The sequence below is a fragment of the Ursus americanus genome, chromosome X (assembly GCF_024610735.1).
Source record: "Ursus americanus isolate L20-20 chromosome X, mUrsAme1.1.p, whole genome shotgun sequence".
NCBI lineage: Eukaryota > Metazoa > Chordata > Mammalia > Carnivora > Ursidae > Ursus > Ursus americanus.
Genome location: NC_142164.1, coordinates 69,879,187 through 69,895,037, shown reverse-complemented (window position 1 = coordinate 69,895,037; position 15,851 = coordinate 69,879,187). Strand labels below are relative to the sequence as shown.

Below are 15,851 nucleotides of genomic sequence, written 5' to 3'. Positions count from 1 at the left end.
ATTGTCTTTCTCTGCTTGACTTATTTCGCTTAGCATTATCTCCTCCAATCCCATCCATATTGCAGCAAATGTTGAGAAATCGTTATTTTTGATGGCTGAGTAATATTCCATTGTATATATGCACCACATCTTCTTAATCCAGTGGTTTCACTCATTTATGGAACATAAAAAGTAGGAAGATCAGTAGGAGAATAAAGGGAAGAAGAAGGGGGGGTAAACAGAAGGGGGAATGAACCATGAGAGACTATGGACTCTGGGAAACAAACAGGGCTTCAGAGGGGACGGGGGTGGGGGATTGGGATAGGCCGGTGATGGGTGTTAAGGAGGGTGCATATTGCATGGTGCACTGGGTGTTATATGCAAGTAATGAATCATGGAACTTTACATCAAAAACTAGGGATGTACTGTATGGTGACTAACATAATATAATAAAAATATTATTATAAAAAAACCAGAAAAAGAAATGAAAAGAAAAGAAAACTAAGAACCAGTATTACTTATGAATATAGAAGTAAAACTAATAAAATGCAAGCATATAAAACCCAACAGTATTAAAAGGATTATGCACCATGACCATTAGGGTTAATCCCAGGAAGGCAAGATTGGTTCAACATATGAAAACAAGTCAATGCATTACACTATATTAATAGAATAGAGGACACACAATCATCTTAATAGACATAGAAAATGCACTCGACATAATCTGATGCTCTTTAAATTAAAAATTCAACAAACTAGGAATAGAAGCAACTTTCTCAACATGATGAGTATTTACAAAAAACACACAGCTAGAACTCAGGGGGAAGGAGGCAAGATGGCCAAAGAGTAGGGGACCCCATTTCATCTGGTCCCTCTAACTCAGCTGGATAACTATCAAATCATTCTGCACAGCCATGAATTCAGCCTGAGATGTAAGAAAATGTATCTGGAACTCTACAAGTAGAAAAGTGACTGTTTTTTCCAAGGTAGGAGGTGTGGAGACATGAATCTTAGGGGAGATATCAGAAGATAAATGGAGGGGGGAGAGAGCCTCCATAAGCTGGCTACCAGAAAGTGATATAGCCCCAGGGGACAAAATTAGAACCCTTAGAAATCTGCTCCAATGACAGACATCTCTGTCTGAAAGGGGTTCAGGGGATGAAAAGGACAGAATTCTAGGTGTGTCAGTGTGACCTCAGGATCCCAGGAGTCACAGAACTAATGGGGTGCCTGAGCCAGTAGAGTGCCCAAGCAGTGGAGCAGGAAAATGGGTTATGGTCAGTGAGCCCAGGAGGAGACTCTCAGCTCAGGTCACATAAAGTGTAAGCCAGGTTGATCGGGGGACCACTTTCAGCCTGAGCACCCTGAAAAGTACTGGAATGCATGGAACCTCTGCCACCCCCCCCAAGACTGGGCAACAATTCTCAGGGTGGTGGCCCTGGAAAGGACAGTAGGGTGACATTCAGCCAACCCCCAGGAGCAGCAGAGCCCTCGACCACTTTCAGCCCCAGGACACACAAAGGGCAGTAACACAGGTCCCTCAGAATAACCCCAGGAGGATTGCTGTGGACATTCACCACGGGAGTCTGCAGAGTTTGGCACACACAAAATAAAGACTGTTTGTCCCAGAGGATATACTGAAGAAGGGGGACTGTGAGCTTTTGGCTCTGGGGCTGGAGATCAGGTCATGGCCATTTGTGTCTGATCCTCTAAAGAGCCACGGAAAGCCTTCAGAGAACAAAAGCCACACAGGACCAGCTTACATTGAGCCCAGCCCCCTGGCAAGGAGTGGTGCAACTCCACCCAGGCAAAGACACCTGAGAAACAGCACAGCAGGCCCCTCCCCCAGAAGACAAACTGGAAGAACAGTGTGTATTTTGCTTGGGTAGTGGTTGATATTTTTGAATCTGCTCATTCGCTCACCCATTCTTCTCTGGGCAAAATGAATAGAAGGAGGAACTCACAACAAAAGAAAGAACCAGAGGTAATGTTCTCTGTCACAGATCTAATATATATATGGATATAAGTAAGATGTCAGAGATGGAGCTCAGGATAGCAATTATTAAGTTAGTAGCTGGGCTCGAAAAAAGCATAAAGGGTAATAGAGAATCTCTTAAGTGCAGAAATGAGATCTAAGCAGGCCAAATGTAAAAATGCTGTAACTGAGATGCAGTCTAAATTGAATGCTCTAACACCTAGGGTGAATGAGGCAGAAGAGAGAGTAAGTGATCTAGAAGACAAGCTGATGGAAAGGAAGAAAGTTGAAGAAAAGAGAGAAAGACAACTAACAGCCCATGAAGAAAGGCTTTGGGAAATTAATGATGCCCTGAAATGAACCAATGTCAGAATTATTGGGGTGCCTGAGAGTGAAGAGAGAGAGAAGGGGCCAGAAGGTATATTTGAGCAAATCACAGCTGAGAATGTCCCTAATCTGGGGAAGGAAAAAAGTATTCATGTTCAAGAGACAGAGAGGACCCCTCCTAAAATCAATAAAAATAGTGAAGCTTGCAAATTTTAGAGAAAAAGGAGAATCCTGAGAGCAAATTGAGACAAAGGGCTCATTACATACAGAAGGAGGAACATCAGACTAACATCAGGCTTAGCTACAGAAACCTGGCAGGCCAGAAAGGACTGGCATGATATATTCAGGGTACTAAATGAGACGAACATGCAGTCAAGAATACTTTATCCAGCAAGGCTGTCATTCAGAATGGAAGGAGAGATAAAGAGCTTCCAGGACAAACAGAAACAAAAAAAGGATTTGCTATCACTAAATCAGCCCTGCAAGAAATATTAAGGGGGGGTACTGTAAGCAAAGAAAAATCCCAAGAGTAACAGACCAGAAAGAAACAGAGGCAATCTACAGAAACAGGGGCTTTACAGGCAATACAATGACAATAAATTCATACCTTTCAATAGTTACTCTGAATGTACATGGGCTAAATGCTGCAATCAAAAGACACAGGATATCAGATTGGATAAAAAAAGCAAAACCCTTTGATATGCTGTCTACAAGACACTCATTTTAAACCTAAGGACACCTCCAGACTGAAAGTTAGGGGGTGGAGAACAATTTATCATGCTAATGAACCTCAAAAGAAAACTGGGGTAGCAATCCTCATATCAGACAAATTAGATTTTAAACCAAAGACTGTAGTAAGAGAAGAAGAGGGACAATATATCATACTTAAAGAGTGTATCCAACCAGAAGATCTAACAATTGTAAATATTTATGACCCCATCATGGAAGCACCAATTATATAAACCCATTAATAACCAAAGTAAAGATACACATTGATAGTAATACATTAATGGTAGGGGAGTTCAACACCCCTCTCACAACAATGGACAGATCATCTAAGCAGAAGATCAACAAAGAAACAAGGGCTTTGAATGACAATCTGGACTAGATGGAATTCACAGGTATATATAGAACACTCCATCCTAAATCAATAGAATACCCATTCTTCTCTAGTGCACATGGAACCTCCAGAATACATTTCATAGTGGGTCACAAATCAGGTCTCAACCAATACGAAAATATTGCGATTATTCTCTGCATATTTTCAGACCACAATGCTGTGAAACTTGAACTCAATCAAAGGGGAAATTTGGAAGGAACCCAAACACTTGGAGGTTAAAAAGCATTCTACTAAAGATGGGTCAACCAGGAAATTAAAGAAGAATTTTTTAAAAATCATGGAAACTAATGCCAAGATACTAGGCAATAGAATGTCTTTTCAAAACACTTGGGTTACAGCAAAGGCAGTCCTAAGAGGGAAGTAAATTGCAATACAAGCCTCTCAAAAAATTAGGAAAATCGCAAATGCACAAGCCAAACTTACACCTAAAGATGCTGGAGAAATAACAACAAATAAAGCCTAAACCAAGCAAGAGAAGAGAAATAATAAAGATTAGAGCAGAAATCAATGAAATAGAAACTAGACCAGAAGAACAGATCAATTAAACTAGGAGCTGGTTCTTTGAAAGAATTAATAAAATCGATAAACTCTAGCCAGACTTATCCAAAAGAAAAGAGAAAGGACCCAAATTAATACAATCATGAATGAAAGGGGAGCAATCAGAACCAACAACAAGGAAACAGACAATTTTAAGAACAACCTATGAGCACATATATACCAAAAAATTAGGCAATCTGGAAGAAATGGATGCATTCCTGGAAACTTATAAACTACCTAAACTGAAGCAGGAAGAAATAGAAAATCTGAACAGACCAATAACCAGCAAGGAAATTCAACCAGTAAATCAAAAACTTCCCAAAAAAGAGTCCAGGGACAGATGGCATTCCCAGGAGAATTCTACCAAACATGTAAAGAAGAAATCATACCTATTATACCGAAGCTGTTTTAAAAAATAGAAATGGAAGGAAGACTTCCAAACTCCTTCTATGAGGCCAGCACCAGATAAAGACCCCATCAGAAAGGAGAATTATAGACCAATATTCCTGATGAATATGGATGTCAAAATACTCACCAAGATACTAGGCAATAGAATCCAACAGTACATTAAAAGGATTAAAAAGGTTGTGGTCGACGAAGTGGAATTTATTCCTGGGCTGCAAGGGTCATTCAACATTCGCAAATCAATCAATGTGATACATCACATTGATTAAAGAAAGGACAAGAACCATATGATCCTCTCAATTGATGCAGAAATAGCATTTGACAAAATGCAGCATTCTTTCTTGATTAAAACTCTTCAAAGTGTAGGGATAGCATGAACATATCTCAATGCCATAAAAGCCATCTACAGAAAGCCCACAGTGAATATCATTCTCAATGGGGAAAAACTGAGAGCTTTTCCCCTACAGTCAGGATTATGACAGGAATGCCCACTCTCACCACTGTTGTTCAGTATAATACTAGAAGTACTAGTGTCAGCAATCAGAGAACAAAAAGAAATAAAAGAATTCAGATTGTCAAAGAAGGAGTCAAACTCTCATTCCTTGCAGATGACATGATTCTTTATGTGGAAAACTCAAAAGGCTCTACCCCCAAATTGCTAGAACTCATAGAGCAATTCAGCAACATGACAGGATACAAAACCAATGCACAGAAATCAGTTTCATTTCTATACACTAACAATGTGACTGAAGCAAGAGAAAGTAAGGATTCAATCCCATTTAAAATTGCACCCAAAACCATTAGATACCAGGGAATAAACTTCACCAAAGAGGTAAAGGATATGTACTCTAGAAACTGCAGAACACTTATGAAAGAAATGGAGGAAGACACAAAAAGATGGAAAAGACATTCCATGCTCCTGGATTGGAAGAATAAATATTGTTAAAATATCTATGCTGCCCAGAGAGATCTACATATTCAATGCAATACCTCTCAAAATACCATTGGCGTTTTTCACAGAGCTGGAACAAACAATCCTAAAATTTGTATGGAACAAGAAAAGTCCTTGAATAGCCAGAGGGATGTTTAAAAAAGAAAACCAAAGCTAGGGGCATCACAGTCCCTGACTTCAAGCTATATTACAAAGCTGTCATCATCAAGACAGCATGGTACTGGCACAAAAACAGACACATAGACCAATGGAACAGAATAGAGACCTCAGAAATGAACCCTCAACTCTATTGTCAACTAATCTTCTACAAAACAGAAAAGAATATCCAATGGAAAAAAAAAACAGTCTCTTCAATAAATGGTGCTGGGATAATTGGACATCCACATGCAGAGGAATGAAGCTGGACCATTCCCTTACACCGTACACAAAGATAAACTCAAAATGGATGAAAGGCCTAAGTGCAAGACAGGAATCTATCAAATTCCTAGGGGAGAACACAGGCAGAAACATCTTTGATCTTGGCTGCAGCAACCTCTTGCAAGACACATCTCTAAAGGCAAGGGAAACAAAAGCAAAAATGAACTATTGGGACTTAATCAAGATAAAAAGCTTCTGCACAGCAAAGGAAACAATCAACAAAACTAAGAGGCAACCCACGGAATGGGACAAGATATTCGCAAATGACATTTCAGATAAAGGGCTGGTATCCAGGATCTATAAAGAACTGCTCACAAACAATGAATCATGGAACACTACATCAAAAACTAATGATTTACTGTATGGTGACTAACATTAACACTATAAAAAAAAGATTTAAAAAACTAAAAAAAAAAAAGAATTTCTCAAACTCGACACCCAAAAAATAAATAATCCAGTCAAGAAATGGGAAGAACACATGAACAGACACTTCTTCAAAGAAGACTTACAAATGGCCAACAGACACATGAGAAAATGTGCTACATCCCTAGCCATCAGGGAAATACAGATCAAAACCACAATGAGATAGCACCTTACACCAGTTAGAATGGCAATAATTAACAAGACTGGGAACAGCAAATGTTGGTAAGGATGTGGGGAAAGGGGAACCCTATTACACTCTTGGTGGGAATGCAAGCTGGTATAGCCTCTTTGGAAAACAGTATGGACGTTCCTCAAAAAGTCAAAAATAGAGCTACCCTATGACCCAGCAATTGCATTACTAGGTATTTATCCCAAAGATACAGATGTCGTGAAAAGAAGGGGCACCTGTACTCCAATGTTCATAACAGCAATGTCCACAATAGCCAAAATGTGGAAGGAGCCAAGATATCCTTCAACAGATGAATGAATAATGAATATGTGGTTCATATATACAATGGAATATTACTTGCTATTGAAAAGGATGAATATCTACCATTTACATTGACATGGATGGGACTGGAGAGTATTATGCTAAGTGAAATAAGTCAAGCAGAGAAAGACAATTATTATATCATTTCATTCATATGTGGAATATAAGAAATAGCGCAGAAGATCATAGGGGAAGAGAAGGAAAACTGAATGGAAGAAATCAGAGAGGGAGCCAAACTATGAGAGACTCTGGACTCTGGGAAACAAACTGAGAGTTGTGGAAGGGGAGGTGGGTGTGGGGATTGGGTAACTGAGTGTTGGGCATTAAGAAAGGCATGTGATGTGATGAGCACTGGGTGTTATACACAACACTGAATCACTGAACACTAATCTGAAAATAATGATGTACTCTATGTTCGCTAATTTAATTTAAATATAAAACAACACAACAAATATCATACTCAGTGGTAAAAGACTGAATGCTTTTACTATAATATCCAAAACAAGTCAATTATGTCCACTCTCACCATGCTTATTTAAAGTTGTATTGTAGGTACTATCCAGGGAAACTATATGAGGGGGAAAAAAGCATCCATATTGGAAAAGAAGAATACAAATATTTATATTTTCAGATGAAATAATCATATATAGAAAATCCTAAAGAATTCATAAAACAATGACTAGAGCTAATAAATGAGTTTAGCAGTGTTGAAGGCTTTAACAATATGCAAATATTTGTTATATTTCTGTACATGAGCAACAAACCATCTAAAAGATGAAGAAAGCAATTCTACTATGCTAGCATCAGAAAGAATAAATTTGCTGCAACATGGACGGCACTGGAGGAGATAATGCTAAGTGAAATAAGTCAAGCAGAGAAAGACAATTATATGGTTTTTCTCATCTATGGAACATAAGAACTAGGAAGATCGGTAGGAGAAGAAAGAGATAAAGAAAAAGGGGGTAATCAGAAGGGGGAATGAAGCATGAGAGACCAGGGACTCTGAAAAACAAACTGAGGGCTTCAGAGGGGAGGGGGATGGGGGAATGGGATAGGCTGGTGATGAGTAGTAAGGAGGGCATGTATTGCATGGTACACTGGGTGTTATATGCAACTAATGAATCATGGAACTTTACATCAAAAACCAAGGATGTACTGTATGGTGACTAATAATATAATAAAAAATATTATTATAAAAACAAATAAATAAAAATTTAAAAAAGAAAGAATAAATTACTCAGAAAGAAATTTAACTAGAGAATTACAAGTCTTGTATACTGAAACGTATGAGACATTATTGAGTGAAGATTCAAATAACTGGAAAAACAGCTCATGTTTATGGATTGAAAGAACCTTAATATTGTTAAGGTGGCAACACTGTCCAATTCTGCAGAATCAATTCAATTATATCAAAATCTCGATTACCTATTTCCAGAAATGGAAAAGCTGTTCCTGAATGGATCAACATAGACCCATATAGTATTGTCACAGATCCTAAATAGCCAAAACAATTTTGAAAAAGAAAAACAAAATTTGAAATCTCACTTGCCAAGTTCAAAACTTACTACAAAGCTATGGAAATCAAACAATGTGGTATTGGTATAAATATAGACACATAGATCATGTAAGACATTTGAGAGTCCAGAAATAAATCTGTATATCTTTGGTCACTGATATTTGACAAGACTCCTATTCAGTGGGAAATCATAGTTTCTTCAACTAATAATGCTGGGACAACCAGACAATGAAATAATGAAAGTGGGCCCCTATCTCATGCTATATACAAAAAAATTAATTCAAAATGAATCAAAGCCCTAATCATATGAGCTAAAACTATAAAACTCTTTAAAGAAAGCGTAGGAGTATATATTTATGACCTTGAATTTGGTAGTGGATTCTTAGATATGACACCAAAAGCACAAGCATCAAAAGAAAAAAAATAGATCAGTTGGACTTCATCAAAATTAAAAACTTTTGTGCATCAAAGGACACTATAAAGAAAGAAAGACAACCTGCAGAATGGGATAAAATATCTGCAAACAATATATCTGAAAAGAATCTAGTATTCAGAATATATTAAAAAAAACTTTTACAACTCAACAATTACCAAGGCAAACAATCAAATTTTAAAATGAGCAAACTTACAATTATAAAATAAGAATGGGAATACAACATACAGCATGGGAAATATAGTTAAAAATGTGTAATAATATGTAACAACTTTGTATGGTAACAGATGGTAGCTAGATTTATAATGGCGATCATTTCATAATGTTTATAAATGTTAAATCACCATGTTGTACACCTGAAACTAATATAATATTGTACATCAACTACACTTCATTAAAAAATAATGTGCAAAGTATTTGAATAAGCTGTTCTCCAAAGAAGGCATACAAATGGCTAAAAAGCACATGATAAGATACTCAACATCATTAGTCATTAGGGACATGTAAACTGCAATCACTATGTGATACTACTTTACACCCACTTAGTTTGTTATGATTTAATAAACAAAATATAAAGTAAATTGATAACAATGTGGAGAAATTGCAACCCTTATAAACTGCTGATAAGAATGTAAAATAATGCAGCCACTTTGGAGAAGAGTTTGGCAGTTACCCAGAAAGTTAAACATACAGTGACTGTATGACCCAGCAATTCCATTCTTAGTCATATACCTAAGAGAACGGAAGAAAAAAATCACAAGAAAAATTTTACATGATTGCTAATAGCAGCATTATTTATAATAGCTAAAAAGTACAAATAATCCAAATACCCATCAACTGATAAATGAATGATAACATGTTATATCCATGCAATGGAATATTATTAAGCACTTAGAGGAATGAAATGCTGATGCATGCTACAACATGCATGAACTCTGGAAACATCATGCTAAGTAAAAGAAACCAGACACAAAAAGTCACATATTGTATGGTTCACTTAATTTCAAACAGCCACAATAGACAAATCCATAGAGACAGAAAGTAGATTAGTGATTTCTAGAGGCTGGAGGAATGGGGGATGAGAATGGCTGCTTAATAGGCATGGGGTTTACTTTTGGAGTGATTAGAATGCTCTGGAATTAGATAATGGTGATGGTTGTACAACAATCCTAACCACTGAATTGTATACATTAAAACGTTGAATTTTATGGTAGGCAAAGTATATCTCATTAAAAATGATGTCAATGGTGACTAACATAATATAATAAAAAAACATTAAAAAATTTTTGAAAAATGATGTCAATGAAAGTTTTATAGAATTTCTTTAAACTAAGAAAGAGGAAGAACATTGCAGGCAGGGAGAACAGCATTTTATGTTATAGATGTGGAGAGATATGGCTGGACAGATCAGCGAAGGACACACTAAGGGAGTTAGGTATTGTTTTTTTGGTAGAAGGATCCATGGGGAGTAACAGAAGTTTTCGGAGGAAGGAATAAAATTTTTCCAATCTAAATGTGGTGAAGGAGTGGCATATTTTGTTCATTCATTTACAAATATTCATTAAGTGCTTCCTATGTACCAAGTACTTTGCAAGACCATCAAGAACCAGTCATGGATGTTATAACTTGTGACATAAAATAGATAGCAAATGCTGAATAAGTTGATGGTTTGGTGAGGATGGATGGACATAGAGATGTCATTTAAAAGGCTATTGAAATTGTTCAGGAAAAAAAGATGACAAAACTATGAAGGTATGGGAAAATAAAGACAGAGCTTAATAAGAGAGCTGATTTAGTAGTTGAATTCACAGTACTTGGTGATATTGATGATTATGTGAGAAGTAAAGGGGAGGGGGGAGTCATAGATATTGCCAAACTAAGTCTTTGACAACACTTATGATGAAGAGATAAATTAAGGAAAAGCCAGCAAAAGAGTCTGAGAAGGATCAGTCAGATAGGTCTTACGAGAACCAAGAAAGAATGGTGGTGTTGATAGTGTAAGTTGAAAAAGCTGTGAGGAGGAAGGAATGCCAACTGTTACCTTGATGTTGAGGAAGATGGGTATGAAAGAAGAGGTCTTGGGTTTTGGTATTTGGAGGTCAGTGATGACTCCAGTTAACAAAGTTATGCTGTAGTGAATCAAGAGAGACATCCAATGGAAACTATCTTTTTCAGATGGTTGGTAGTGGTCACAGCAGAGAGATGGAGTAGCAGATATCATTTACAGATATGTATATTAGACTTTAATATATACATATTATAATACATACATACATACATACATACATACATACATACATACACATTAGGCTTAGGCATAGAATAATAGGCAGGTCAGGGAATTAGATTAGCTGAGGTTAAAAGCACAGATGGAGGGTTTGCTGTGGAGAGAAGAAAGGCACATCTTACTCTGAGCCAAGAAGGAATAAGTAGGGAAATGTCAAGGCAGAGAGGGTAGTTGATAGAATTCACAACTGAAGGGGCTCTGGATATTCTCAAAGAAGGAGGAGGTGACCTCATGTTCTGAGAGGAAGTCTGGAGGCCTAAAATAAGATGAAAGTGTTCTGAACAGCTGCTATCAGGAATAGGACAAAAATGGGATAAACTGGTGATGGGTAGTAAGGAGGGCACATATTGCATGGTGCACTGGGTGTTATATGCAACTAATGAATCATCGAACCTTGCATCAGAAACCAGGGATGTACTGTATAGTGACTAACATAATGTAATAAAAAAAACATTAAAAAAAAGAAAAATGAGCAAATTGGTAAACAGCATAAGGATAGGCAGTTGACATAATAGAGCATGAAAATAAACTGAGATCAATGCTTCTCTGCTGTTAGTTAGTTAGTTAGTATGTTTTATGAGAGCTTAGCCGTCCAAGAGTGTGCAAAAGGGCAAAGCATACAGGGCCATCCCAGAACTGAAGAACAGCATAGAGGGTTAAGGCAAAGGAATGATGTTTGAGAGCTATGTAGGTCAGAAATGAAACAGGGAACCAGAATCATGGAACCAGGTTGAGGTACAGAAGGAAGAAGAAGGCTCAGAGAGCTGGGAAGGGTACAAAGCTGAGAGTAACTTCTCTGAGCCTATTTCCTTTTTCATCAGTAGGGGGCAATGGTAGGCACCACCTAACCGCTTTGTTGCCTGTAAGCTTAAACTTTGATAAGGAATAGACAGGTTGATGGTTGCAAGCAAGGTCCTTCCCAGATGGGCTAGGAACTAACTCACAGAGAGTTGAGAATGTTCAACTTATGTCTTTATGAAGTATACATTCTTGGACTTTCTGGCTATGCTATGTCATCTCTGCTTAACCATATTGTCAACTCTCAGAGAACAGGACCATGCAATTCTCTAAGAGTGAGATTGCCCTTATTCCCCCAAGGAACAGACCAGAATCTACAGCACACACATACTCATTACAACTCAACTTTGGGAAACAAATCCTTCCAGGCAAACACAAGAGTCTCAAACCAGCATTAGTCTACTAATCTAAATAGTAAGAGCCAGTGTCCTCATTTTCCTTATGCAGCACTATTTTCTGAGGGTAGTAATTTTCAGGTGGCTCTGAGGATAAGTCCCAAAAAGCAGTTAGTTCCCAACATATTTTGGACAATGGCAACCTTGTTGGAATAAGTGTCTTCCCTTCCAAGGAGATCTCTCAGAAGGCAACAAGATTCATTTAGATGTATCACTGCTCGGCTGTTCATTTAAACCCCAGCCTGCAGCCTTTATGTACATAGTGGGTAGCGCTCCCAGGATAATGCTGTAAGAAATAGCCAGACCTTGATTAACCTGAGTCAATCTTCCTTGAGACCTCAGCCAGACCTTGCATTTGATTTTAGGAAGAAGATTGGGGGGGGGTGTATTTAAAGAAACTATGTAGATAACTGGGCTTTATTTTGTGAAGCAAAACCAAACACAAACAATAAAATAACAATAAAAAATCCTCACTGAACAAAACAAAACAAACAAAAAGAGCAATGAGATATCACCTTACACCTGCCAGAATGGCTAAAATAAAAAAAGACAAGACATAACAAGTGTTGGTGAAGATGTGGAGAAAAAGGTACCCTCATAGACTATTGGTGAGAATGTAAACTGGTACAGCCACTGTGGAAAACAGTATGGAGTTTTATTTTTTTAAATTAAAAATAGAAATACTATATGATCCAATAATTCTGCTATTGGGAATTTACTCACAGGAAATGAAAACACCAATTTGAAAAGATATATGCACCTCTATGTTTACTGCAGCATTGTTTACAGTAGCCAAGACATGGAAACAACCTAAATGTCCATCAATAGACAAATGGATAAGGAAGGTGTGATACACACACACACACACACACACACACACACACACACACACACAGGAATATTACACAGCCATAAAAGAGGATAAAATCATGCCATTTGAGACAACATGGATGGACCAAGAGGGTATTATGTTAAGTGAAATATGTCAGACTAAGAAAGACAAATACTGAGCCACTTGTCCCTCTGCCTCTGCCCCTCCCTTGCTTGTGCTTTCTCTGTCTCTCTCTCAAATGAATGAATGAATGAATGAATGAATATAAATACCATGTGATTCCACTCATATGTGGGACCTAAGAAAAATGAATAAACAAAAAGTAGAATCAGACCTATAAATGCAAAGAATAAACTGATGGTTGCCAGAGGGGAGGAGAGTTGGAAGATGGGCAAAATATGTGAGATGTAGGAGATACAGGCTTCCAGTTAGGGAATAAAAGGGGATAAAAGGCAGAGTAAAAAAATATAGTCAATGACATTGTAATAGTGATGTAATGGCAGCTACACTTGTGGTGAACATAGCATAATCTATAAACTTGTCAAATTACTATGTTGTATACCTGAAACTAATGTAACACTGTGTGTCAAATATAGTAAAAAAAAGGAACAAATAAAAAAGGTTCCAAAGGGTGTCCAGGAGCTAATAAAGATTCAACCATAAGAGACAATCAGACATAATGGAAAGAGTATGTGATCTGTGTGCAAGTTCCAACTTGAACTTCCTGACTGTGAGCTCCTGGGAAACAAAAATTCCCTTTCTGATTTTCAGTTTCTTCTTCTGTAAAATGAGAGTAATGATAGCTATCTCATGAGATAGATGTGCAATTCAATTACAGAATGTGTGTTGAGTTATTGTGAATAGTATATAGCAAATATGATTTGCTTAGTGAATGTCACTTTCCCCTTTACCATCTCTATCTTCTTAACCTATAACATGACAGGCATTGTCTCCAGCCCTATTATCATCAGTCCAGAAGTTTTCTTTCTTTGTGATTATACAACCCAGGACACCCCCTCTGTCCACACGCACAAATTCTTTTCTCTGGAATAAAGGCACTACTTTACTGAGGTATCTCCAGTACAAGGTGGTCCATTGCTAGGATCACCAATAGAAAGGATTTCTTACCTTTGACCACAAACTGCACAACGTTGCTGCGCTGCTCAGAGCCTACCCGGCCCTTGGCAGTACAGAAATAGGAGCCTGAGTCAGCCACCATGGCAGGCTTGAAGAGTAAGGTACTCAAGACTGCTACTTTGATGGGTTCTTGATTGTTGGTCTGTTCCTTGTACCAAACATAACTGATGGGTGGAGAACCCCAAGCCTGGCATTGAAGGCTAATCCTCATTCCCTGGGGCACTGTGAAGCCATAGCCACTGCCAGTCGTCACTGTGGGCTTGGAAACAGAGACTGAAAAGGGAAGACAAAAGAGGTGGCTCTGGGAAGTTACAAGGATATATGAAGACAAAGGAGTCATCCTTGCTGGGTATAGGGATAATTACATATCTGCAAAGGGAACTAAAAGGGGCTCCTGACTTGGGAGGGAGTAAGAAATAAGATAATGTAAATAAAAATAGCTTCCTTTGAAAGATTAGGTACTGTTTTGTGGTATCTAGGGTTTTGGATTATCTGGAGTTAAAAATCAACTGATTTTTAAAAATACATAGAGAGAGATTATTTTAGGCTTTAGTAGATAGAGTTTTTGGATTATTTGCAGTTTTGGATTACCAGGGCCAGGTTTTCATAAAATTGTCATCAGCGAAATGTGTCTTGGTTAACCCCAGTATCTCTTTCCCCAGAGCTTCTCTGTCAGCATCTATTTACTTTCTGATATTGTGATTAAATAGATATACTCATTTGTATGAGTTTTAAGACCCAGAGCCCAAGCAGGGCAACCAGGGCGTGGATGCCAGAATTTCTGGGACACTTGAAGGGATACAGATTTGAAGGCCAGGCACCCTTCCCAAAATTTCTTAAATTATACTATGAGAGTGATGACCCTGAGGATCCTCTACCTATCTACTTCCCCTGATTAGCATATATGACTGAAGAAAGCCTGTGTACAAGTAAACAAAATTCTCTGGGTTTCTAAAGCTTTTCTAGTATTATAGTCCTCTATTTGGTCTTTGTCTATCAGTGTTTTCTTATCATCACAGTCACTCACGTTTCTGGACACGGAGCTCGATGATCTTATCTCTCACCACTTGGTTGCCATTAGGGGTCTGCCAAGTGACTTCGCATGTGTAGTGACTCCGGTCATCCATCTCCAGGGTATTCAGTTGGAGGGACACATCTCCTGGAACCTCATGGTTCACTTGCAGGCGGCCCCGGTACTTTGCTTGTTGGATATGGTCTCCAGAGGAATCATGTAGAAAGATGGTGACTGGGTCCAAGCCACGTTGTACCAGCCACTTTACCAAGACTTGAGTGTAGCCTTGCAGAGGACCATAGGTGCAGGGAATATTTACATCCCCTTTCCAAGGCCCTGTCACACTCTCAGGTGCTTCCAGGATGGGATGGCCTGAAGAGGAGGAAGAAAGCAAACATAGATGGCACACCCATTTGGGAGCTAGGATGGCAGTGGCAGACCTCAAGAGGATTCTGAGAAACACCTCTCAAATTTCTTTCCATCATACTTTTGGATTCCATGTGCCCTTTTTTTCTCTGCCAGCCTTCCTATCAATCAGAACCAGTCCTCAGACCAACTCTTAACACTGTTGGGCTCTCTTTAGTTTCAAGTTCCTTTCAAGTTCCTGTTTCTGCCTTGCTGTGAGATGACCCTGGATAAGTCACTTTCCACCATGAGGACCCATTTTCTTCCTCTATAATGTAGAGAGTTTGAAAGGAATGATCTCTAAGGATTCTTTAAACTCTGAAGTTCTGTATGTCTATAAAAAAGAACTTCTTTCAATATTTTCCAAAAGAAGCATAGGAGCAAATGCTGAATATTTGCACCTGGGCTATT

The 15,851-nt window shown here is 38.2% G+C and overlaps 1 protein-coding gene across 2 annotated transcripts in view; it reads right to left on the bottom strand.

The window, feature by feature from the left end:
• The window catches only part of VSIG4 (V-set and immunoglobulin domain containing 4), a 51,640-nt gene that overhangs the window by 31,285 nt on the left and 4,504 nt on the right, over nucleotides 1-15,851 (bottom strand). The window contains exons 2-3 of one of the 2 annotated variants that reach the window (XM_045793904.2): nucleotides 15,051-15,407; nucleotides 14,015-14,296 (exon numbers count right to left, since the gene is read on the bottom strand). In XM_045793904.2, the coding sequence (XP_045649860.2) occupies nucleotides 14,015-14,296; nucleotides 15,051-15,407 (639 nt within the window). The remainder of the gene's footprint in view (nucleotides 1-14,014; nucleotides 14,297-15,050; nucleotides 15,408-15,851) is intronic. The other variant, XM_045793905.2, reaches the window with a different exon arrangement.